At 45.2% G+C, this 26,079-nt stretch overlaps 1 protein-coding gene across 1 annotated transcript in view; it reads left to right on the forward strand.

The window, feature by feature from the left end:
• The window catches only part of LOC114587731 (venom factor-like), a 61,948-nt gene extending 37,652 nt beyond the window's left edge, over positions 1-24,296 (forward strand). The window contains exons 23-40 of the mRNA XM_028712398.2: positions 50-136; positions 557-760; positions 2,048-2,123; positions 3,537-3,699; positions 4,204-4,299; positions 6,381-6,531; positions 7,596-7,759; positions 9,189-9,347; positions 9,539-9,689; positions 11,179-11,236; positions 13,441-13,528; positions 14,665-14,754; positions 15,673-15,778; positions 15,935-16,024; positions 18,028-18,114; positions 19,404-19,487; positions 21,827-21,962; positions 23,998-24,296. Coding sequence (XP_028568231.2) covers positions 50-136; positions 557-760; positions 2,048-2,123; positions 3,537-3,699; positions 4,204-4,299; positions 6,381-6,531; positions 7,596-7,759; positions 9,189-9,347; positions 9,539-9,689; positions 11,179-11,236; positions 13,441-13,528; positions 14,665-14,754; positions 15,673-15,778; positions 15,935-16,024; positions 18,028-18,114; positions 19,404-19,487; positions 21,827-21,962; positions 23,998-24,139 — 2,132 coding nt within the window. The 3' untranslated portion in view covers positions 24,140-24,296. The remainder of the gene's footprint in view (positions 1-49; positions 137-556; positions 761-2,047; positions 2,124-3,536; positions 3,700-4,203; positions 4,300-6,380; positions 6,532-7,595; positions 7,760-9,188; positions 9,348-9,538; positions 9,690-11,178; positions 11,237-13,440; positions 13,529-14,664; positions 14,755-15,672; positions 15,779-15,934; positions 16,025-18,027; positions 18,115-19,403; positions 19,488-21,826; positions 21,963-23,997) is intronic.
• The last annotated feature ends 1,783 nt before the right edge of the window (positions 24,297-26,079 follow it).

Below are 26,079 nucleotides of genomic sequence, written 5' to 3' on the forward strand. Positions count from 1 at the left end.
TGTAATGTTTCTGTCTCGTAATTTTCCTTCTTTTCCTCCCTTTCTTCAGATGGAGTCCAGGAACAACAGGTCCAAGCCAAAGATTTAAGTGATATCGTTCCCGGCACAGAGCCTGAGACCAAAATTACTCTCCAAGGCAAGAACCAGTTATTTTAACATGCAGAAGACTAGACTTGTAGAACTGAGAATGATCACAACCCCACCATGCTCTACCTTTGCCAGCAGCCCACTGGCACGAGGAATACCCTCGGTGCCTGAATTGACCCATAGAGCAGGCAGGGCCTCTACTGCTGATCTCAGTGAGTGTGGGAGGTGGACAAAAGTTGAAAGGCTTTCAAGGGAATAACCCTTGAATTCGTCCTGGAAGCTAACTGTACCAAGCTCCTGGTGCAAAGGGACAAGGGTGACAGAGAAGGAAACTAGCTGGAAGGAGGAGGCAAGAGCTGTCTGTGCTTAGGATCCAGCTAGGCTAAGAATGCAACCCCTACAAGGTCCCTAGTGGCTTTCTGCATGCTTGGGTTCACATATTTGCTGCTGTTGTTCTTTTTGTGACCAGGAGACCCCGTGGCTCAGATTATTGAAGACTCAATTGATGGGACCAACCTGAACCACCTCATTGTAACGCCCTCTGGCTGTGGGGAGCAGAACATGATCACCATGACGCCGTCGGTTATTGCCACCCACTACCTCGACACCACAGGGCAGTGGGAGAAGCTTGGGGTGGATCGCCGCTCCGTTGCAGTCAATCAGATCATGCAAGGTAAGACAATCAGGGGTCTCCAGAGCAGTGGCGTAGCGTGGGGGGTGCAGGGGGGGCCGGCCGCACCGGCCGCAACATCTGGGGGTTAGGGTTAGGGGGCGCAAATCCACGGGTTAGGGGGCGCAAATTACTTGCCTTGCCCCGGGTGCTGGCAACCCACGCTACGCCACTGCTCCAGAGCTGTTCTTCCTCCAGCTTGCGCAAAGGTCTGTCCATGGCTTCTTGAGTTGTTCATCCATAGAAACACTGAGTTCAGAATCCTCAAGAATGCCACAGAACTGCCTACGCCTCATAGTGGCGGTGCCTGTTCTGCTCTTTGTTAAGATCTTGATGGGGCAAAGCAGCTCTGTTCCTCAATTGGTGTTCTGCCGAAGCTACAAAGAGACCAGAAGGGAAAGCTGAAAAGGACACAAGGAAAAAGGCATATGCAAAGGAAGAGCAGATGAGGCAGTGCAGCAATTAAATACAGTGGTACCTCGGGTTACAGACACTTGAGGTTACAGATGCTTCAGGTTGCAGACTTTGCTAACCCTGAAATAGTACCTCGGGTTAAGAACTTTGCTTCAGGATAAGAACAGAAATCGTGCAGTGGCGGCACGGCGGCAGTGGGAGGCCCCATCAGCTAAAGTGGTGCTTCAGGTTAAGAACAGTTTCAGGTTAAGAATGGACCTCCAGAACGAATTAAGTTCTTAACCTGAGGTACCACTGTAAAAGGGGGATGGAGCAAAGTTTATTTCTGTGCAGGGTGAGTGCCAGTTGCCTGTCTGGATACATTTGTCTAAGCCAGGCATGTCCAAAGTCCATTTTGGGGGCCTAATCCGGCCCGCCAGTCAGTTTAATCCGGCCCCTGTGGCAGTTTATGTCCTGGGGTAAAAACCTCAACAACTTCAGTCCTAAACAAATCTCAACAAGTTTGGGGGTAAAATCTTCACTTAATCAAAATCTGGCTCTCTTTGAAAAAAGTTTGGACACAACTGGTCTAACCATGGGTAGGCAAACTAAAGGCTGGATCTGGCCCAATCACCTTCTAAATCCGGCCTGAGGACAGTCCGGGAATCAGTGTGTTTTTACATGAGTAGAATGTGTCCTTTTATTTAAAATTTAAATGCATCTCTGGGTTATTTGTGGGGCATAGGAATTCATTCATATATATTTTTCCAAAGTATGGTCTGGCCCCCCACAAGGTCTGAGGGACAGTGGACCGGCCCCCTGCTGAAAAAGTTTGCTGACCCCTCTAAGCAGCTGGAGCAGCATTACAGAGTTCTGTTACTCCTCCTCTCTTTCTAGGTTACGCCCAGCAGATGGTGTACAAGAAAGCAGACCACTCCTACGCTGCTTTTAAAGACCGCAAGGCTAGCACTTGGTAAGGGCAGTATTCGTATGGCTGTATACTTTCAGATCTCCAGTAGACTTTGCAACAGCTTTCCCCCCTTGCATACTATTGACCGTCTAATATTTTCATTCTCTTGCTCCCACTAGCTAACTCTTCGCCTTTTCCTTCTCTTCACTCCTTTTGCATGCTTTGTCCAAAATGCCAATTCCCTTTCCCCCAACTCTGCCGTTTTTTGTCTCGCTGCTCCCTACCATTGGAACAATCAGATATTTCAGGCAAAAATACCTAATACAGCATCCATATTTCCAGCTACTCAGAGTTCCAAAGCTCTGCCCCAATGTTAGAGGTAGGGGACATATTTGTCCAGTTTGAATTTTAATGTGAACCTACCAAATTTTCACTTCCCATTCCAGTATGCGTTGAAACAAAAGCTCTTCATGCTTTTCCAACTTTCGCTATTGTTCCCCAACCAAGGAATGAGTAAAAAAGAACCTTGGTGAAAAGTACATGTAACAATGAATTGGGTTACGGTACTACTTACAAAGATGCATTCTATCCAGGGGAAATGGCTTGCAAAAAGCACATGCCAGGCAAAGCTCTCACCGAAATGTATACAAATATTAATGTAGACATCCTTAAAAAAGCAAATCACCAATATTTGTGGAAATGGGCCAACAGAAACCAACAGATAAAAATACAGTACAAAGGAGCAAAAAAAAAAACCACATTGTGAAATAACCCACAAATTACTCACGAGTTTTAAAAATCCATGTTTTTTTAGAAGGGTCTGATAGCATCACAATTAAACTCACCCCTCTCCACTGAAATACCCTTTCTTTCTCTTTTTTAAGGCCAGTCACGAGGTGGAGGGCAATCAGATCTGATCATTTATTGACAATGTGATATAAACATGGCACCTTTGTGGACTTGAGGATGGCAATATTTAGCATTTATGTAGCATTTTTGAGTATTAAAAGCATTTCATGTACATTATCTCAGAAATTTTTGCAACACTCTAGGGCCGGTCACTATCTTTAACTTCTATATGCAGTTAGTAGCTGTGATTCCTGCACTGCAGGAAACTAGATGATCCTTCGGATCCCTTTCCAACACCACGATGCTATGATTCTATGAATGTTACATTTAACATATATATGAAGCCATAGGGAGTGGTCATTAGGAGAACAGGGGTGCAGTATCAGGATGATGATGATGATGATGATGATGATGATAGTGGTGGTGTTTATGATGCAGAGCTATGCCCACCCCCCATACCATGTGTATTTAAACCTACACTGCAGGATAGGACACCCAGCACCTGAAGAAGTAGACTCTAATTCACAAAAGCTTGTGCCACAATACATTTGCTAGTCTTTACAGTGCTAAAAGGCTCTATGCTGTTCATGATCAGATGGTTGAGCTGAGGCATCTTATTCTTTGCAGGCTAACAGCGTACGTTGTAAAGGTCTTTGCCATGGCTTCCAAAATAGTAAACACTATTAACAACGAGGTGGTCTGTGGAGGTGTGAAGTGGCTAATTCTGGAGAGGCAGAAACCAGATGGAATTTTTCATGAAGACGCCCCTGTGATCCACGGAGAGATGGTGGTACGCTTTCTTTCTGCTGCTTGTCCTTTCTGATAATAAATCCATGTATTTTCTGGTTCCGAATTCAGAAGAATCAGTTGATAGACTGTCTTGCAGGCAGGTGGTCCTTCAAGCCTTTTGTCCAATGACAGTTTCCTGCAGGCCAGGTTCTTTATGGAGGGGTTCACAAAGAGGACATGGGGGTGAGACACACCCCTACCTACCACTGTGGCTGCTGTGTTACTTTTCTGCAGTGCTATTGTTGTGCAAACCACCAAGGCAAATAGCTTCCCAGGGGATATGCAATCTGCAAAAGATGGGAGAAAGTGGAAGACATCTTTTAAAATACGTTGGGTTCTTAATTTTCTAAGGTGGTCAAATTTCTGGTATGTTCAGGCTTGCTTCCCCTGCCTCTACACCACCCCAACTGCCTGTACTTCTGAGCTATGTTTTTGGTAGGAGATCTGTTTGTGTGAACCAAACACATTCAATTGTTCTCCCCCCCCCCCCTTTGCTTCCTTCTAGGGAGGTTATAAGGGCGCTGAACCAGATGCATCATTAACTGCTTTCGTCCTGATTGCATTGCTGGAGTCCAAAGACATCTGCAAGGAGCAAGTCAATGTAAGTATCCTTGAAGTGGCAAGAGACATTATAAGATATGGTCACCTTGAAAAGCAATGACTTCCCTTCTTCTCTTTCCGTGGTTCATTTTGCATACCATACATCCCTGCATATTTCACATGAACTAAACCAATTTGGTAATCCATTGTTGCATCCATCAAAACTGATTTACACTGTTGAATTTATCTTAATGCTACCAGTGTTTTTAAATCAACGCAATTTTCACCCATATATTTAATAAACATTTCCCAGTCTTCTTTAAACGTACATTCTTCTTGTTCTCTTAATCTATAAATTAAATCTGCAAGCTGCGCGTATTCCATCAGTTTAAGTTGCCATTCTTCTTTCATTGGGACCTCGCTTGTTTTCCATTTTTGGGCTAACAAAACACAGGCCACAGTAGTAGCATACACAAACAGTCTTTTTTGACACATGGAAATTTTCCTCTGAACTATCCCCAAAACAAAGGACTCTGGGTTTTTTGGAAAGGTACTTTTAAACATTTTTTTTCCAATTTATTATATATCATTTCCCAATACTCTTTTACAACATAATCACATTCTCAGTTCTTTCTCACGTTGTCCACTTTTTGCTACTTCCTCCCTGTTAACCTAGTCATAAGCAGAACCATAACATTAAAAGCCTTTGGGACCCAAGGGAGCGACTAAACTAGCACGGCTGTGCTGCATCATGCCTTCATTTCAGTAAGGCTTTGGGTGCCTTTTAGTGAGTTGCATAATCGCTCTTTCCCCCCATGTAGCGCTAGCTCACAGTTTAGGGGATGGGGAGCTGAAAGGAGAGCAGAAATTGGAGACCACTTGCAGTGATGTAGTGGTCAATAAGCAGCCAATATGGTGAGGTGGCACTGTGGGTTAAACCCCAGAGCCTAGGGCTTGCCGGTCAGAAGGTCGGCGGTTCGAATCCCCGCGATGGGGTGAGCTCCCGTTGCTCGGTCCCTGCTCCTGCCAACCTAGCAGTTCGAAAGCATGTCAAAGTGCAAGTAGATAAATAGGTACCGCTCTGGCGGGAAGATAAACTGCGTTTTTGTGCACTGCTCTGGTTTGCCAGAAGCGGCTTAGTCATGCTGGCCACATGACCCGGAAGCTGTATGCCGGCTCCCTCGGCCAATAAAGCGAGATGAGCGCCGCAACCCCAGAGTCAGCCACGATTGGACCTAATGGTCAGGGGTCCCTTTACCTTCACCTTTATGGTGAGGTAGAACCGTCTTTCCAACTCCAGTATCACTGCAGTTTAGCTGGATGGGGTTAGGCAGGGCAGCAGCGAGGTTGAGGTTGCTCAGGCATGCCACTTGAGCCAATCCTGTGCTTCCACCAGTGAGCTGGTGGCAGCCCAGATGCTGTCACCTCCCTACTTGAACTCTATCCAGGTAAGCTGCAGTGACAGTGGTGGCAGCATGGTTTTCTGTTTAGTTTTGGTGATGGAACTCCTCATTTCCCTTCAGAATTTAGCATCATTCTAGATAAGAATAGTTATCTCCATTGATGACCACATTTGCAGCAGAAATTAATCCCATCCCCCTCCTTTGCCTGGGGCCGACACTGTCTCTGGGAGGCAGTGGAAGCGCCACTCCTCTCTCCCCAATGGGCCGTCCCATATTTCACCAGCCACAAATGGGGTTGCGAGAGAGGAGAGGGCATTTTGGCCTCACCTTTCTTCAAGCCCAAAGCACCATACAATTATGATAGCTGCAGATATTTGTGTGTTTTACATCTGGTTAGATGTGACTTAATTGGCTTTTGCTTATGGAAGTTGTCTTGGGCATTTCTATAGGTTTTGAAATTGGAGAGTTGGGGTATTAATCTATAAACGAGGAAGATTATGGCTGAGATGGCTGCATAAGATGGTCTCTGAGGATCTGCTGCCTGCCGTAGGAGTGCCCGTTTCTTCCCATTATGCTTTGCTTGTATATTGTTTGTAGATTTCTAAACCAAAGGAGACTGATCTCAGTAGTGCTTCCCCTGGAACTTCTCACTGCTCAGAAGCGCAGGAGCACATAACAATGTGTTTCCTCCCCCAAACACTCCTAGCGTATCTACTTCTCTTGTCTTCTCTTCATCCAGATTCTAGAGAGCAGCATCACCAAAGCTTCTGAGTATTTATTAAAGCAATATGGGACATTGCAAAGACCTTACACCGTGGCCCTCACGGCTTATGCTTTAGCCCTGGCAGGAAGGCTTAATGATGACAAGGTACTCATGGCAGCATCAAGAGGTACGTTTGCGGCAGCACACTCAATGCAAGGAAAAACATGGTCAGGTTTTGAAGATGAGCTGCTCATGTAAGGAGCAGCTTGGAAGACTTCTAGGAAGGAGGACAGTGGTAGCAGCCAGGCCAAAAGCAGCCCGTAAGCGGCTGCCCTGTGGGAACTGGGAATGCTTTCCAGAGTACCAAAGAAGTATATCCTGACTCCATGCACCCTTCCCTCTCCCTCCTAGCTGCCTTGTTCCTTCTGCTGTTGGGGAGAAATGGAAAGGTTGTGTTTGCAGAGCAGCACGAGAAGGAAAGGGCCCCGTGGTGGTTGTGGGTGCCAAATGAAGCCAAATCCAACAGTGGAGGGGAAAGGGACTTTTTGCATTTGCTTTACTTGTTGGAAGGGGATGCCTGAGCCGACGAGGAGCAGAAGCAATGTTTGAGTCCCAGACTCTAAGTTTATGGAATCAGTGTGTGAAGCCTGAAAAAGAATGGCTGAAATGCTGTGTGGTTGTGGGTGTTTGTGTTTGTGTGGATGAGCCTCAGGGCTGTCTTTTAATTGTTGCTGGCTTCTTCCTTTAAACAAGGGGGATGGTCTAGATCAGTGTTTCCCAACCTTGTGCCTCCAGCTGTTTTTGAACTACAACTCCCATCATCCCTGACTAGCAAGACCAGTGGCAAGGGATGATGGGAATTGTAGTCCAAAAACAGCTGGAGGCACAAGGTTGGGAAACACTGGTCTAGATGACACTTGGGATCCCTTCCAATTCTACCATTCTATGACAAATGGATGTTTTGTTTCTTGCACTGGTTTTCAAAATTCTGCGACTCATTAATCCTCTTCCATAGCTGTTGCAAATTTGTTCATAAACATACCATAGCATCACAGCAGCTTGGCCAATGGCTGGGGGAGGTAGGAGGCTTGCAGGCAAGTGAGAGGCAGTTTTTAATTTATAATGTATTGTATAGTACATTGATAATCTCTGAATGGAAACTGGTGGGAATTGGGTGGGTCCTTAGGACATTGAGCTCATCCGCCCACCGGGATCTGTTTAATGAGGCTCTGTTTCATTGCTGATATATAGATAAGAATCGCTGGGAGGAATATAATGCTCGCACCTACAACATTGAAGGCACATCCTATGCTCTGCTGGCCTTGCTGAAAATGGGAAAATTTGATGGTGTTGGTCCCATAGTCAAATGGCTGACAGAGCAGAAGTATTATGGAGGGACATATGGACAAACCCAGGTGATTGTTTGCTTTATTCTCCTTCTGCTGCTGCCAACAGCAGTTGGACTGCTTAAAAACTGAACTGTAGCCTGTATTTGCACCTAGTTCTTAGTGCTCAGCCTGGTCTAGGCTATACCACTTTAGTTTGCTGGTGGGGTCTCTTATGATAGATGCTTTACCTGCAGAATAAAAGAGACGCGGGTGGAGCTGTGGTCTAAACCACTGAGCCTCTTGGGCTTGCTGATCAGAAGATCAGCAGTTCGAATCCGCACAACGGGGTGAGCTCCCATTGCTCTGTCCCAGCTCATTGCTAGGTTGGCAGTGAGTAGATAAATAGGTACCACTGCTGCGGGAAGGTAAACAGTGTTTCCGTGCACTCTGGCACTTGTCAAGGTGTCCTGTTGTGCCAGAAACTGTTTAGTCATGCTGGCCACACGACCTGGAAAGCTGTCTGTGGACAAACGCCTGAAAGCAAGATGAGCGCCATACCCCAAAGTCGCCTCTGAGTGGACTTAACCATCCAGGGCTCCTTTACCTTTTTACCTTTACCTGCAGAATACAAAACAATTCCCTGCCTATTTGCTCTGATTTAGCACTAAAGAGCATTTTTTCCCTGGGAAAGGACGGGGGCAAGGGAAAGATTGTTCAGACCCCTGCTTTCTAGGAACAAGGACATAAGAAAGTGTGGAGGAGCCCTAAATTAGACATGCCTATTAATTTTGGTTTTCCAGCCAAACAAAATGGCCTGGATTCATCTAAGATGCTGCATGTGTGTAACAAGGTTTGTTTGTGCAGGGGGCTTTTCTAGAGGATTCGGGGAACTCACAGAACAGGTTTAGGGGGAACAGGTGAGGGGGAGTCCCATTATACCAGTACAAATGGTTCTGTGTAGTCACTTAGAGCTTCATTGAATTCTACCCTGTGTAGAGAAATTCATATATTAGGGGAAAGTGAACAGGAATGCATATATTAGTAAAAATAATACACAAAAGCACACTATATTAGGAGAACCTATTTGTAAAAATGTTTCAGAACACACAGAAAAGTAGGAGAAATTTTCACCAACTTATAAGTTGTTGTGGAAATGTGAAGAAGTGAATTTAAGTTTGGTGAATTGAGAAACTTGAGAGAGACCAAAATTGACAGATTTGTCCCTGAGTGTGCTCCAGTGGCGTAGCGTGGGGGGTGCAGGGGGGGCCGGCCGCACCGGGCACAACATCTGGGGGTTAGGGTTAGGGGGCGCAAATCCACAGGTTAGGGGGCGCAAATCCACGGGTTAGGGGGCACAAATTACTTGCCTTGCCCCGGGTGCTGACAACCCACGCTACGCCACTGGTGTGCTCCAGTTTCCTGGTAACCTCCATTAGCAAACTGTTATTTCCTCTATGTCTAGGTGGGCACCACAAGCTGAACTCACTGAACTCCCATCTTCTTCCTCCCATTTCAGGCAACCATCATGGTATTCCAAGCTCTTGCCCAGTATGAGATCGACATCCCTACCCATAAGGACCTGAACTTGGATGTTTCTATTAAACTGCCAGAACGTCAAAATCCATTTACTGTCAGGATTGAGTATGCGAATGCCCTCGTTACCCGGTCAACAGAGGTACAACATTGTATTTACTTCCATTGTCTCCTAAGACACATACACACTAAATGTTTATTTATTTGTATCCCACCTCTAGTTCAAGCCACGCTACAACAGGGGGGAAAACAACAGTGACAATAATCAGTACAATGACATCAGTCAGTAGAGAACACAATCCAAAAGCATCCTAACCCTCTTTGTTTCTTTAGACCAAGCTCAATCAAGATTTCACTGTGAAAGCAACCGGCACTGGAAAGGCAACTATGACTGTTGTGACGGTATATAATGCAAAGATACGGGAGGAGGCAGAGCAGTGCAAGAATTTTTCTCTGCGAGTTTCTGTTGAAGACGTCCCACTGTGTAAGTTTGAGTGGTGGGCTAAGATTTTCTAGAACTACATGTGCTTCCCAGAAGACTGATGGGCTAGGGGGTTGTTTTCTGAAATCAGTAAAATAATAGAATGGTAGAGTTGGAAGGTACAACAAGGGTCATTCAGCAATGCAGGAATCACAGCTAAAGAATCTGTGACAGATACCAACCTCTCTTTAGAAACTTCAAATGCAGGAGAATCCATCACCTTCTGAGGTAGTCTATTACGCTGTCAAACAGCTATCACCATCAGAAAGTTTTTCATAATTTTTAGAATTCCCTTTATTGTAATTTGAAACCCTCTGGAACCCGTCTTCCATGTGGCTGCACTTCAGATACTTGAAGATGGCTATCAGATCACCCCTCAGTCTTCTTTTCTTCAGACTAAACATACCCAGCTCCTTCAACCATTCCTCATAAGGCATGGTTTCCAGACCCCTGATCATCTTATTTGCCCTTCTCTGCACACATTCTATCTTGTCAATATCCTTCTTAAACAACGGGACCCTGAACTGGGCACGGTACTCCAGGTGTACCTGTACAAAGAGTGGTCTTGCTTGTTTATCTACTGCTTAGAGAAATTCGTACAAAAATTAACCAGGTGAATGGTGCAAAAAAACCCACATTTCAAACCCACATTTGAAAACTAGGTCAGGGTACAGAGAGAAGAAAAAGGCAAAAGGGCTTGGAAAAGGAAGGTGAGACAATGCCAGAAGGAGGGATAGTGCAAGATTTACCCAAGAACAATCCTATAAATAGTTGTATCTTTCAAAAATATTAGCTAGAACAAAAGAAACAAAAAAAGAATTCATACAGTGATGAATCGTAGTGTGCCCTGTATAATCTGCCAGTCTGAACTGAGACACTGCTTGGCTTGTTCAATACCACTCACTGTAATGATCCCAGAAAATGAACTTTGAACAAGTCCTCCAAACAACATCACAAAGCACCTCCAGGGAAGAGAGCACTGCAGACTTCAGATGTCAAAATGTCCAAATTGAACAGCAATTGCAAGGGCCAAGCTAGATGTGACAGCAGCAAATGTTTGTCTAGTTGTGTGTCTGGGATGGGTGGGTCTGGTGTTAAAATAAGTAGGGACATGTGGGTAAAGGAAGCTGCCTTCCCCTCCCCTCATTGCCCTCATTTGCCCCACCTCCTTTTCCCCGACCCCAGTCCAGTTGTGATACTGGAAGCAAGCTTTAGACCAGAGAAGTTGTTGGGCTCCAAGTCTCATCAGCCGCACGCAGCATGGCAAGTGGTCAAGGATGAAGGGTTGTGGTCCAACAACTTCTGGAGAGCCACACATCCCCGGTCATGACCACGGCATTCTCTGGGAAGGAGCCTATTAGTTGGATAGGCCAGCAATGGCAAATATGGATCTTAGTTGGACAATCAAGCCTGTGTTACTCTTTTTTGAGTCACACAGCAAGGAATTTCCACCAAGTGACCAATTCTTTGTGCTTTCCCCCCCAATTACAAGTTAAAGGGCAGGAAAAGGGAGGAGCCAAAGGAGCAGTCAAGATCAACATCTGCACCAGGTGAGCATTTGGGGCTTTCAGGATAGACGTGGGTCACCATCACTGAACATTCCAACGACTGGGAGAAGCAGAAATTGTTGCTTAACAACCAAAGGCTTCTCTGGTTTCAGGAGTTTGAGATATTTGGATTTGTAGGGTGGTTGACTGCACCATACTCTCTGGTCTTATCTGCAGTTACCTTTCCTTCATGCTTTCCAGACATAGCTTGAACTTTATAGCTTCATATCCAAGTGCTCTCCCCACCCCCCTGGAGATTTCCCTGTGAAAACCCACTTTTACCACTGAATTGGAGCAAAACCACAAAGCTCCACAAAACCACTTGGACACGGAGCTTTGAAGCGTTGGCCTGTGCCTGGAAAGTGTGGGGCAAAAGGAAGGCATGGATAAGCCCTCAGCCTGCAAAAGGAACACAAGATAAAGGAATGATTCCAATTTTGAACACCAGAGAGTCTTTTGAAATAGCTAAACAATCGAGATTTTAAGCCACGGTAGGTTGCTCAATTGTGGTTTTGCAGTTTGTACTGCACACCTACATAACCACTGTGCATCAAGCAAGCTGTCCAGGGCATATCTTAAGCATATCCGGCACCGTGGTGCAAAGATCCCTCCGGCGTCCCCCCCCCCCGGCAACTCCAAAACAAGGGAGGGGGTGGTAGAAAATGTCCTCTGCCTCCCCCACTGCTCTGATCCCCAGGGTGGTGGCGGTGATCAAGCAGGAAAATGTGCTGGCGGGGACTTCCGGGTTGGCGCCATTGTTTAATGGCGGATTCCCTCCGAGCTCCGGAGGGAATCGGCTCTGCAGAGACTGGGTCTTGCCGCTGCGGCGACGCGGGGACCCTTAAAATCACAGGCGCAGAAGCCTGTGAGCGTAGTGACTCGGCGGGCACCATTTGCGCCTCCCCAATCCGTGAAGGAGCCTTTTTAAAGGCTTCATAACGGGGACGGGGTGCGGCGCAGTGCCGAGAGTACTCCTGCTGACTTTTTCCTTGGAACATTCGGACTCTAAAACATCAACCCGTGAGTAATACGGAAATTGGAACTTTAAAGAAAATTTTTGCGGATCAGGAACGAGCGGGGAAGGGTTAAAAAGGAAGTCTACCCCCCCTCTTTGTAAACAATTTAAAGCAAAGGACCTGCTAGCTAAGGTCGAGAGAATCTTTTCTTTTTTTTTAGTAAAAGACTTTAATTTTACGGTTTTGACATTATAAGAATTTTTGCTGGAGGATAAAAAGATTAATTTTGGGAGCTGAAGTTTCACCCCCCCCCCGTACCCGGGAATGTCCCACGAGAGAGCCTGTTGATGAAAGACTGGAAAGTTTGACAGCTGTCAAGTTGGCTGTCAAGACGGAAAAGGAGAACTTTGTTTTTGTTGCTTCTGTTGGTTAATTTGTAATAATTTGTTGAAAATAAGGAAGGGCTGATACAAAATAATCTGACTTTTGGACTTGAGCTGAAAGGAATACTAAGGAACTAAAATCCCCCTAGAGGGGTTTAGTGACATTACAGGAATGGCTGCGCGCCGCTTTTCACCAGGAAGCAAGAGGAGGAAAATGACCAGGAGCAGGGGCGTCTTCAGCAGGTGCAGAGGCTAAGCCTCTGCGGGGATCGATCTGCTCCTGCGGAGGCTTGGGAAGGAAGCTGCATGCCTGCCAGGCATATAGTTGGCGGGGCACATCTGGCGGGCGTGCAGGGGAAGGGGAGGCCGCCAGCAGAGCCGTGCAGCTCCCCCACTCGCTAGGGTGCCCCTGAGAGGCCGGCGCCCTGGCGCAACGAACCACTAACACCAATGGGAAAGATGGCTCTGAAGCTGTCCAAATTTTTTTAAAGGAAAAAAAGAGCACAAACATGAGGTGTTCAATGACTTTCCCCCCAAATAACAGAAAGAACACCTCCTCCCACGCCAGCCTGCCTGTTTGTTAAGATCTGCTTGGTGGAGTGAGGTTCACATACAGTGGCCCACAGAATGGCCTTGCGAGGCATACCTTGCCTTTGCATTATTTTCATTTAGATGGGAGGGAGAGGCACACTTTTTTGTCCCGATGAAATGGACAGCGATGCTATATTTTCACTTCTGCTGCCTGTTCTGCAATTGCAATTGACTTTAGCATGCTGGTTGACGTATTGTTTTAAATTGCTATTGTTAATTCTGATGTTAATGGCAATGAAATCCATTCTGGCGTCATTTTCCCTGTCCCTCATTCTAGGTATCTTGGAAAGGTTGATGCTGCAATGTCAATCATTGATGTCTCCATGCTTACTGGCTTTTCACCTGACACTGGAGATCTTAAGAGGGTAGGTGAGCTTTCCTTGGCGCTGGAGATGACTGCTTCAGTTGTTCTTTGAGAATATTGCACTAGAAAATTCACTGCGGTCAGCAAAAAAACTTGGAATTAGATCCACAGGGAGAATGGATTAGGGTTTGTCATAAATGTGCCACCAGTTCTCCTGCTATGAGGCAGCAGCTTACTAGACTGGGTGCAACAGAGGACCAGAGAATCATAGAGTTAGAGGGGACCCAAGGGTCATCTAGTCCAACCCCCTGCAATGCAGGAATCTCAGCTAGAGCATCCATGACAGGTGGCCATTCAACATCTGTTTAAAAACCTCCAAGGAAGGAGAGTCCACCTCCTCTCCTGGGAGTCTGTTCCATACAGGAATTTCAACATTCCTCCTGCCTTGGGAGAAATGACTGAGGGTTCTGTGGAATTTCCCTAAGAAATTTCTCTAACCGTATGAAAATTCATCCTACCTCTCTTGAAATCCCTCAGATACATACCGTGTTTTTCCGTGTACTGGATGAGATTTTTTGACACAAAAAAGGCAAAAAACTGGGGTTGTCCAATACACTGATAGTGTCATGGGGGAGGAGATGCTGCTGTGTGTGGGGAGTGATCTGGGGGCACTGGCTGGCAGTGCACAGTGTCCCCCGACGCCGCTGCACATGGGAAGCACTCCCTGGATCGTTTCCCGCTCGCAGCAGCGTGGGGGAAGGTGCCCTCCAGCCAACCGGCTGGCTGGAGCGCAACTTCCCTCAATGCTGCTACGTGAGAGAAACACTCCCTAGATTGTTTCCCGTGCACAGTGGCATCGGGGGAACGTGCCCTCCGACCAATCTGCTGGCTGGCTGGAGCGCAACTTCCCTCAATGCTGTTGCACACGGGAAATAATCTAGGGAATGTTTTCACCTGCAGCTGCATGGGGGGAGAGGCTCAACAACTTTGGGCCATCTCCCCTCATTTTCTTAAAATTGAGTCCCCCCAAATAGGGGGGAGTTTTATATATGGAGGCGTCTAATAGACAGAAAATTACGGTATATTGAGCCTCCAAATTTCCTCTAGATGAAATGTTCTACCCCTGAGGGGTTGCATGCTTGGGTTAACTCCAACCCTTGGTGCCAATGATGTGAATTGTTCTCATTCTGTGTTCAGCTTTCTGAGGGAGTCGACAGATACATCTCCAAGTTTGACATCAACGACGCCATGTCTAAAAAAGGGAACCTCATCATCTATCTGGACAAGGTAAACACTTGCGGGAGAGGTTCTGGGAATAACTGGCATAACTAAATGTAACTGTAGCTAGACTAGCACTGGCGTGCATCTGTGAGTTAGAGGGTGGGTTATGCGTATACATTTTACAGGATTTTTTTTATTTTCTTGAGCTGGCACAAGAAACATTTTGTCTTCATGGGAATACACACTAGTCCCCGTGTAATTTGAGAAGGTGTTACCATTCTGTATTTTCAATCATGAGGTAAATTATTTGCTTCAGTGTGCCTTAAGCACAGGTCTTCCCAGCTCAAAGTAAAGGCCATTTTGTATCTTTTAAGAATAGCTTAGGACTTAGACACGGGTGGCGCTGTGGTCTAAACCACTGAGCCTAGGGCTTGCCGATCGGAAGGTCGGCGGTTCGAATCCCCACGACAGGGTGAGCTCCCATTGCTCAGTCCCAGCTCCTGCCAACCTAGCAGTTCAAAAGCACGTCAAAGTGCAAGTAGATAAATAGGTACCGCTCTGGCGGGAAGGTAAACGGCGTTTCCGTGCGCTGCTCTGGTTCGCCAGAAGTGGCTTAGTCATGCTGGCCACATGACCCGGAAGCTGTACGCCGGCTCCCTTGGCCAGTAAAGCGAGATGAGCGCCATAACCCCAGAGTCGTCCACAACTGGACCTAACGGTCAGGGGTCCCTTTACCTTTACTTAGAATTTCACTATGTGGCTTTTTCTATCTTAGACCTGTGTAGTGTAGGAGGAAGCTACAGTTGGTAGTTTTTTTCTTTTCTACACACAACTCTTAAAATTATAGGAGCACTCTCAGGCTCAGTTTAGGTGCACAGTCTTAGGGTTTAGGAATCATGAACATATGGAGCTTGTATGGATTTTCTTCTCTGGTGGAAGACTGGCACCCAAAGACCTGTTCTTTCTTTTCTCTTCCCATCCTAGGTTTCTCATGAAGAAGATGAATGTTTTCAATTTAAAGCTTACAAGTATTTTGAAGCTGGTCTCATTCAGCCTGGATCTGTCAAGGTGTACAGCTATTATAATCTAGGTAATGGCAACCTCAGCAAAAGTTGAAAGCTGCCCTCAGTTGTGTATCTTAGGGCCTGATCTCTACAGCTTTGTGTAAAACTTGGACTTGGGCTCTGGTGAACTTGAGGCGTGTCAGTGTGGAAGTAAGGACCTCTCTTTTCATTCCTCCTTTCAGATGAGCAATGCACCAAGTTCTACCATCCTTCCAAAGGGAGTGGCCTCCTCGATAAGATATGCCATGGCGATGTTTGCCGGTGTGCTGAAGGTAAGGCAGGGGGCGAAGCAGAGATGCTGCTTCCAGTCATCCAAACACAGCTCTGGAGATGCGGGGAGGGTTGGTCAGCATGAAAACAAACGTCCTGTAGACATTTGTGGTTTCTGAATTACAGGAATTAATCTAGGGTGTATCTATTATCTAAGGTGGCATAGCGAGGGATGGGGTTGCTATTAAAAGAATCTGGTCTTTACAAGATTTGGCAAAATCACTACTGATGGGTTTGGACTTGGTTTGAGCTCTAGCACTTTATATTATCTGATGAAAAATAGCAAATTTTTCAGCTCGAGAGAGCGGCAGGTTTCTTTCTTTTACATTTACCAAATATATATTTCAGTGTATAGTATATTTATAATACTAACGGGTAATGCACAATAAAAATAATCTAAAATACAGTCAAATGTCACAATAATATTGAATATATTCTTTTTTACTGCTATAATTAACTTCAAGTATCTACATACCATCTCCTAAAATATTACAACCCTCCCAACAATTTCATTTCAGTGGCAAGAAGGTGTCAAGAAGAATAGTTCCATTTTAAACTTTCATTTGATAAATGTAAAAGAGGGATTTTTCAAAGCTGAAAATTCTTTTCAACAGGCAAAGACGTCACTAGCCTCACAGTTATATATATATACATAAAATTGTAGGGCTGTCATCAGGGTGCAGTTTGAGTGGATGAAGACAGTATGATGGCAGTCAGGTGAGTGGGAAGCATGGGTGGCTGGTGACTCAGGCGAGAAACACCTGGCGCGGCCTGTAAAATGCAACTGCGGCAAGGTTTGACGGGGGAGGGCTGGTGTTTCAGAAAACCGCTCTCAGAAGCGCATGCCCACCTTCAAAAGGTAGGATGAGCTGTGACGGACGAGGGAGACGCTTGGACAGGGCTGCGGAAGGAGGGGTCAGTTTGGGGCAAGCTACGAGAGGAGAGGGTGGGATGAGCCATGAAAAGATATTTGGGTGAGCAGAGGCGGTTTTAGAGTGATGTGACCATTGTGGTTGCACCGTCAGCCGCACTGCAGGGGGCGCCAAAACAATGCTATAGTATGGGGTACAGCAAGCAGGGGGTTCCAGATTTTAGTGGTGCACAGGGCTTCGCTGAAATTTGGGAGCCCGAAGTCTGCCACTGCAGGAGAGGTGGGTGAGGTAGGGTTTAGGTTTGGACTCAGGGCCGGATTTAGGTTTGATGTGGCCCTAAGCTACTGAAGGTAATGGGGCCCTTTATATGTCCAGCTGTCCTTTGTCAACAACAAATTGTCGCTGTTTTTTGTGTTGAATATATGCTATATGGTAATTTATGGATCTAATAGGTATCTAAAGCCATTTGCACATAACAAAGTACGTATTTTATCAAAGTAATTGTTGAACTGAAATACAATTAAGAAGAAATATATTAATAGTGAAATACAATTAAGAAGAAGTATATTAATAGTGAAATAATTATTAAGCTCTAACTTAAAATGATTGGGGGCCCATTACTTACATCATAGGAGCCAACACCACAACACAACACAACACAACACAACACAACACAACACAACACAACACACAGTTACTGTATGTAGGTTTTATTTTATTTGTTTTTTATCTTATATTTTGGAAATGTACATCCAGTTCTTTTTTCCTTTAATTTTTTTGGGGGTCCCCAAGAAGTGGGGCCCTAAGCTATAGCTTGTTTAGCTTATACGTAAATCTGGCACTGGTGGCACTGGAAACGGAGTTGGTGGGTAGGTGAGCAGAGCCACCATTTGCAATCAAAAAGGTGATGTCTCCTCACTGAATTCTCTCTGCAGTATCTTAAAATCTCCTGGGGTAGACTTATGACTATGGTGAATAATTGTTAGGGCTGCTGCTGGAACCCAGCCCTAATTTGAAAACCCGGCAGCCGCAATTATCACATCCGTTTAATAATACTCCCAGAGACAATTGGGGACTTCTAGAGAAATCTTCCATCTCTGCATTCATTTTCTCTCTCTGCTCTTCTCCCAAAGAAACTTGCACCATTTACAACACGGCAACGAAACCTGTGGATCTGCAGCTACGAATTGCAGAAGCCTGCAAGCCAGGAGTGGATTATGGTAACTAAAGTTTACTCTGCTAGATGAGGCAATGGCTGTGCTTAGGTGTTAATAGCAGCTGCATCTGGTCAACCCTGGACATTGTGCAGTGATATGGCTAAGGAAGTGGCTGAGCTATCACTCCCATGAGCCTGTAAGGCCAATGTTCAGGAATGATGGGAGTTGTAGAGTTGTAGCTCATGAGGTCTGGAGGTCAGCCCCCTCTGCTTCAAAGTCCTCATAGGTTTCAGTTGAAGAATTAAAAGCATACCTGTTTTTCTTATTGAAGCATGTGGGCTTTAAGGGTGCTGAAATTATGACTGCATCATGCCCTATTATTTATTTAAGATTTTTTTAAAGACTATAAGGAGATTCAGATCCTATACCCACTTGTAAGAATCTTCGTCTTGGTGAACTCAATAGGGATTACTTCTGTGTAGCCATGTATAGAGAGTTGCGCAGCAAAGGGAGAAGATTGAATTCAAGAATTTCTCCTTCAAATTTGTACCCACTTACCTGGGAGTAAAACCTACTGAACTCAGTGGGATTACTTCAGAGTAGGCAATGTAGTCAGAGTAGAGAGAGTAGTCAAAAAGATGGTTTTTGCATGTGCTGTAGAGGGAACTGAGGGGCAAGTTACCTTCAACCTGGGAAGGTAACACCATCTCAGAGAAGGAAAACTCTGATCCTAAACCTACCTTGCGGGATCTCTTCAGGAGTAGAAAAGCTAAGGATTAAATCCTACACAAATCCAGAGTGGGGTCCCTAAGACGGTTGGATGGTGCCTTGTGTGCCTCCTTCTGGCAACTCCTGCAGCCAAACTGGTGCCAAACATATTGCTCTACTTTCCTTTGGAACACATCAGTGAGGCCAGAAGGGGGGTTATCGTCTGGGCAGTCCAGGACTTCCATGCACACTGCCCAGGCTTGCCCTGTGGAATGCTCTCCCATCAGATGTCAAGGAAATAAACAACTATCTGACTTTTAGAAGACATCTGAAGGCAGCCCTGTTTGGGAAGTTTTTAATGTCTGATGTTTTATCATGTTTTAATATTCTCCTCGGAGCCGCCCAGAGTGGTTTGGGAATCCCAGCCAGATGAGCGGGATATAAATAATAAATAAAATTATTATTATTATTATTATTATTATTATTATTATTATTATTATTATTATTTGGAGTTAAGGGTTTTTTTTGGTGGGGAATCATACAAATCATGCAGAATCATGCAAGTTCACTAGCAAGGTTAAGGCATATATGAGGAAAACATGCAGCCATCTTAATTAAAACCTTTCTCTGTCTTCATTTTTAAGTGTACAAGACCAAGCTGATTCTAATAGAAGAGGAAGGCGATTATAACAACTATATCATGGAAGTTCTGGAAATCATTAAATCAGGTAAGAATTTGCACCCTGAAGGGAAACTTGCCGTGGATCCAAACATAGCAACATTTACTTCAAAGAACTGTTAAAAATCTCACATTAAGTCTCTAGGCCATTGATTTTCAGTCAGTCCGACAGGCAACCCTGGGTCTCCTCAGAAGCTTCCCTGAAAGATGCCATGCCCAGCACTAGGAACAAAAGAAACTTCTGTTAGCCATTGAGACCATTGGCCCATCTAGTTCAATATTGTCTACACTGACTGGCAGCAGCTCTGCAGGGTTTCAGGTGGGGGGGGGGAGAGGGGTGTCTCTCCCAGATCTACCTAGATTGGACTAGGTATCTTCTGCATTCAAAGCAAGTGCTCTACCATTGAACTGTGCCCACTTCCCCATCACTGCTTGTATTTTCTTCCCACCAGAGGTTGTTTCAGAATGTACGTGTTCTGCAACATGCAAACCACAAGGAAAGGGTTTTTGGTAGCTAGAAACTCTGAAAACCATGAGCCTCACTTACTAACAACTATTCTTTATATTAAATGAATACCACACTTTTTAGTAATGCTCACCTTGATTCACCTAACAGCAGATGTTGCTGGAAATGTGTTTCTGTTTATGTCTCTTACTGGATGAAAGACTGAGGGTGCAAAGAGGTCCAATCCAGAAAATAAACCTAGGCATACGTAGCTCAGATCAGATCATTGGCATTGCCAATAACACTGGTCCTCTATTTCGAAGAGGAAAGTAGGGGACTAAATTTACTCTTCTCTGCTGTTCCATAAATGATTTCTTAAAAAAATATTTTTATTTTTAAACACTTTGCTCTACAAGTGACAGATTAGAGAACAGATTAATGACCCTTTATTGTTCTGATGCTTTTGTGTGTGTTTTTTTCATTTGGTGAAATGACAATAAATTTTAGGAACAAAATTAGAGGCGCTTAGGTTGAGAAAACTTACATTGCTTAAACATGTTACATTAGTTACAAAAACACACACCCTTTTCCCCTCCTCAACAAATGAAAAGAAAAGTAGGCGTGTTTAATTTTATTCCCGTCTTTGAAGTTCTTAGCATTAAGAAAATGTGGTGAGCTATTAGCTGAAATGTGTTTTACATGCAACATTTACTGTGACCAATGTAACACCACTTGTGCAACTTAAAGACCATCATCTATTTTCTTCCCTGATAATTTAATAAAGGATTAAGGGAGAAATTCTACGCATTAGAAACTAGTATAAAGCAAGCTACTATAAATTAAGCTGGAGTAAAGTTACACCAGATCCAAATTCTGTTCAGCGGGGAAAACTTCAAACTTTAAAATAGTACAGTGGTACCTTGGGTTAAGAACTTAATTCATTCTGGAGGTCCGTTCTTAACCTGAAACTGTTCTTAACCTGAGGTACCACTTTAGCTAATGGGGCCTCCCACTGCCGTGCGATATCTGTTCTCATCCTGAAGCAAAGTTCTTAACCCGAGGTACTATTTCTGGGTTAGCAGAGTCTGTAACCTGAAGCATCTGTAACCCGAGGTACCACTGTATTCTGCACCAGGTTGCCAGGTCACGTGGCTGAGCTGAACAGACTTGAGATCCAGCCTCTCTGGTCCCACCTTTGGCACACCTCCAGATTGCCCCCTTTTTGGACTTACACCTATGTCAGCTCAGTCAGCTTCAGCTCAGCTGACCAAGCCCCACTTGAGCCAACAATAGCAAGTTACATCAGTGTATCTTTGGCTGAGCCAGGGATTTCATGTTGATCGAGATCCAGTTGCTCATTCCAGTGGATCTTGCCCCCAAAGCCAGATATGTGACAATCTGAAGGATAGTGGTTTGCATATTGTTTCTGACTAATCATGAACCCAAAATTAAAAGGACATATGGGAGGCCTCTTAGACAAGCCACTCCTTGAGCTTTGATCCTTTGCATATGAGAATAGTAATGCTAATGACCTACTGAGTAGAAGTGTCTCCACCCCCATCAATAAGCCCAGACGCTGAGGTCCACCTCTGAGGGTCTTCTGGCAGTTCCCTCACAGGGAACCGGGCAGAGGGCCTTCTCAGTGTCAGCACCCTCTCTGTGAAATGCCCTCCCATCAGATGTCAAGGAGATTAAGAACTACACAACTTTTAGAAGACATCTGAAGTTTTTAACTTCATTGGGTAGTTTTTAACGTTTTATTATGTTTTTATATTCTGCTGGAAGCCGCCCAGAGTGGCTGGAGAAACCTAGCCAGATGGGCGGGGTATGAATTATTATTATTATGCAGATTTGATGCGTTCATCTTTAAATGTGTATTGGATCCAATTTCTGCTCATGGACCTGATTCAAATATTTCTCCATGTTCTGTCTGGTTCCTCCAGGGAGTGATGCAAATCCACAAGTCAAGCCCCGCAAGTTTATCAGCCACAAGCGATGCCAGGAATCTCTGCATCTGGGGGTGAACAATGAGTATCTGATCTGGGGTCTCAGCACTGACATGTGGCAAACCAAAACTGAGTATGTATTTAATTTCACTTATTCATTATATCCATAGCCTGCTTCTCCACCATCAGGTCCACAGAGTGCCTAAGAACTGAAGATTCAGTAACAGTTACGCTGCAGCTTTTAAAAACAGCAATCAGCCAATGAAACAAGCAAGAAAAAGGGAGAAAAAAAAGGTTTTTGGGGGCCACTTCCATAGAGAACTTTTTGTGATCACAACTGACATTTTCTTGGTACATAGATGGGATTGTTAAAGCCACCTTAACCATGCTGCTGCTAAGAACCCTTTATATATACCAGACTTGTATTCACACCCTCATCATGGTTGCTTCCACGCCGTCTCGCTAGATATCTGGAAATATAGAAAGCTTTCACCCATGTGCTCCCGCATTGCAGAGCTTATATGAAACTCAGGAGCTGTGTCTTCTCCCAGGGGCCTCAGGTCCCATATCCTTATCTCCTAGTAAGGATGCAGGTGGTGCTGTGGTCTAAACTACTGAGCCTCTTAGGCTTGCTGATTAGAAGGTCAGCAGTTCGAATCCCTGTGAAGGGGGGAGGTTTCCGTTGCCCTGTCCCAGTTCCTGCCAACCTAGCAGTTCAAAAGCATCCCAGTGCAAGTAGATAAATAGGAACCACTGCGGCAGGAAGGTAAATGGCATGCACTCTGGTTTTTGTCACGCTGTTCCGTTGCGCCAGAAGCGGTTTAGTCATGCTGGCCACATAACCCGGAAAGCTGTCTGTGGACAAACGCTGGCTCCCTCGGCCTCAAAAGCAGAAATGAGAGTTGCACCCCATAGTCAAATTCGTCCAGGGGTTCTTTACCTTTACCTTTTACCTTATCCCTATCTCCTAAATTATTATCTACACCTTTGCTCCCACAGCAAAAGCATGAAGTGTGAATTGCACATAGTTGATCCTACCTTAACATTACATACCAGGTAGACTTGATCGACTGTTGCAGGTTTCTCTGGATATATGTACTGTACACTGTAAGAACATGCACCTGCCACTTCACATGTTTGCTTTGGGATGCACCAATGTAGCACCACTGCATATACAAAATTCAAGCGTAAAGCTGTTTGTATTCTAAAATTTCCTCTCTCAACCTGCATCTTCTTGGAGACTATTCCTGGGTTTCAGGCCTCTAATGGAAATGGAAGTGTTTATTGGTTGGAAGCTACAGTTGCCTTAGTTAGAACAAGCCTGAAATTTGGTCCCCATGACTAACAGGGCCCATCTTGGCTATGATTCCATTAGAGGGGCCTTTTCCCCTTTTGTGTTGTACCTTTGTAAGATCGCAAGAGGTGTTAAGGCCATTGAGCATGCCTGCTGACAGGGTTGGCCCATCCACGAGGCAGACTGAGGCAGCTGCTTCAGACAGCAGAATATAAGGGGCAGCGAGGAGAAGCAGCTGCTGCAGCTTCTGGGTTCCAGTGAGATCTTGTAAGAGCCCCGCGAGATCACGTCGAGAGCTCCTTGCTTACTGGGGTCTCGGGAAGGTCGTGCAAGGCCTCTGGAGGCCTCCTTGTAATCTTGTGGGGCTCTTGTGAGATCTTCCTGGAAGCTGAAGCTGCATGACCCAGGTAAACCCTTCATGGGCAGGCAGTCCCTTCCTATTTCTCCACCTCTACCTGCTGATCTAGAGAAGCGGGTGGCGCTATGGGTTAAACCACAAAGCCTAGGAAGGTTGGCGGTTCAAATCCCCATGACGGGGTGAGCTCCTGCCAACCTAGCAGTTCAAAAGCACATCAAAGTGCAAGTAGATAAATAGGTACCACTCTGGCGGGAAGGTAAACGGCGTTTCCGTGCTCTGCTCTGGTTCGCCAGAAGCGGCTTAGTCATGCTGGCCACATGACCCGGAAGCTGTACGCTGGCTCCCTTGGCCAATAAAGCGAGATGAGCGCCGCAACCCCAGAGTCAGCCTCGACTGGACCTAATGGTCAGGGGTCCCTTTACCTGCTGATCCACGATGTCTCTAGATTCACCTGCAGCACTTAGGCCAGCCGGTTTCCCTGTGGAGCAAAGATTCAAAGCTTTCCTTCCTTTCCAGGGTGAACTACCTCATTAGCAAGGACACCTGGATCGAGAGATGGCCAAATGAGGACGAATGCCAGGATGAAGAATTCCAGGACTTGTGCAATGACTTCACTGAGTTTTCCAACTCACTGATCATTTTGGGCTGCCAGGTCTAATGGCAGAGGCATCGGCGGCAGCGAATGATTCCCATGAGATGGGTTTGAACCAGGACTTCGAAGACACCTTCCCTCCTGAAGTTCTGCTTCCTATTCTTTTTGCTCTCCAAGTTCCTCTTCAAATTGTTTATATTGAAAATAAAGAACCGATTTCTTACTGTTGGGTCAAGTTAATTATTTTCATTTAAATCCTCAGGTTGTTAAGGCTGTTGCGGTGTTTGTTTCTATAGTGCCATCAGTGCGAGTGACCCTTCACAGAGGGCAGGGGAAGAGCAGTCTAAAATTTAGCACAGGGGAGTCAGTCCATCTATCAGTCAAACGTTATTTGCTAAAACCCATGGGTAATCAAAAATGAAAACAATCAAACTGAGAGATACATTTTAACAATACAAATATACAGGATACGTCCATAAGTGTGACATAAAGATACTGACTCCAGATGCATATCTGGCAATCAAATGGTCCAAAACAGGGCATAAGGAGTAATAATAATAATAATAATAATAATAATAATAATAATACAGTGTCACCTCAGGTTACATACGCTTCAGCTTACATACGCTTCAGGTTACATACGCTTCAGGTTACAGACTCCGCTAACCCAGAAATAGTTCTTCAGGTTAAGAACTTTGCTTCAGGATGAGAACAGAAATCAGGCTCTGGCAGCGCGGCAGCAGCGGGAGGCCCCATTAGCTAAAGTGGTGGTTCAGGTTAAGAACAGTTTCAGGTTAAGTACGGACCTCCGGAACGAATTAAGTACTTAACCTGAGTTACCACTGTAATAATAATAATAATAATAATAATAATAATAATAATAATAATAATAATAATTTATTATTTATACCCTGCCCATCTGGCTGGGTCTCCCCAGCCACTCTGGGCGGCTTCCAACAAAGTATTAAAACACAGTGGTCTGTTAAACATTAAAAGCTTCCCTAAACAGGGCTGCCTTCAGATGTCTTGTAAAAGTCTGGTAGTTGTTCTTCTCTTTGACATCTGGTGGAAGGGCATTCCAGAGGGAGGGTGCCACTACTGAGAAGGCCCTCTGCCTGGTTCCCTGTAACTTGGCTTCTCGCAGTGAGGGAACCGCCAGAAGGCCCTCGACGCTGGACCCCAGTGTCCGGGCAGAACAATGGGGGTGGAGATGCTCCTTTAGGTATACTGGACCGAGGCCATTTAGGACTTTAAAGGTCAGCACCAACACTTTGAATTGTGCTCGGAAAGAATATATGGCATGGTTTCAGTATCCTTAGGCTTTGTTACAGCTTTTTACTACTTAAAAGGACCAGTGAATGGCCTGGAAGCACCACTGATATTCTTGTTTGTCTATTTGCGGGCTCAGGGGTGAGTGGCGCATATATATAGGGAGAGCATTGCAGGCTGTTGCACTAGTCACTGATTTGTTGGAGAGAGGAAAGAAAGAGAGGCCCTCCTTTTGCAGGGGGGACGGGACTCCAATCCTCTTTTTCATATGAGATTCAATCCCCTGCTGGCAAATTCAGGTTGCCCAGTTAAAGTTGATATGGAGTTCTTGCCCATCTAACCTGTTTCTCGAAATATCAGACTTCTTGCAATAAGGGTTATGGAGAACTGCACGAAAAGAGTGGGAGAGCACTTGCTTGACACAATGTCATGTAATCTCCCTGTGCCACGAATCAGAATGAATGATCAACAAACGACAAGTCCTATTCCTCATCATCTGAATGTTTTAAAACTTTGTCCCTTTATCTTTGGACTGCAGTCTGAAAAACTACAGCATCTGCCAAAGGAACCCCCAAGAGGTTCGCAGCCCTTTGGGGCAAACGAACGTTTTCTTGAAGCGGAAATGCTTAATTTGTAGCTTACAGGCTTAGTCTTCTCAGTTTGCAGGACCTCATCCAATTTGTAAGGAAAGGGCAAGTCATCTCCAGAGCCCTGGCTTTCTGAAAGAGAGACAGCCA

This window comes from Podarcis muralis, chromosome 17 (assembly GCF_964188315.1).
Source record: "Podarcis muralis chromosome 17, rPodMur119.hap1.1, whole genome shotgun sequence".
NCBI classification, from domain to species: Eukaryota; Metazoa; Chordata; class Lepidosauria; order Squamata; family Lacertidae; genus Podarcis; species Podarcis muralis.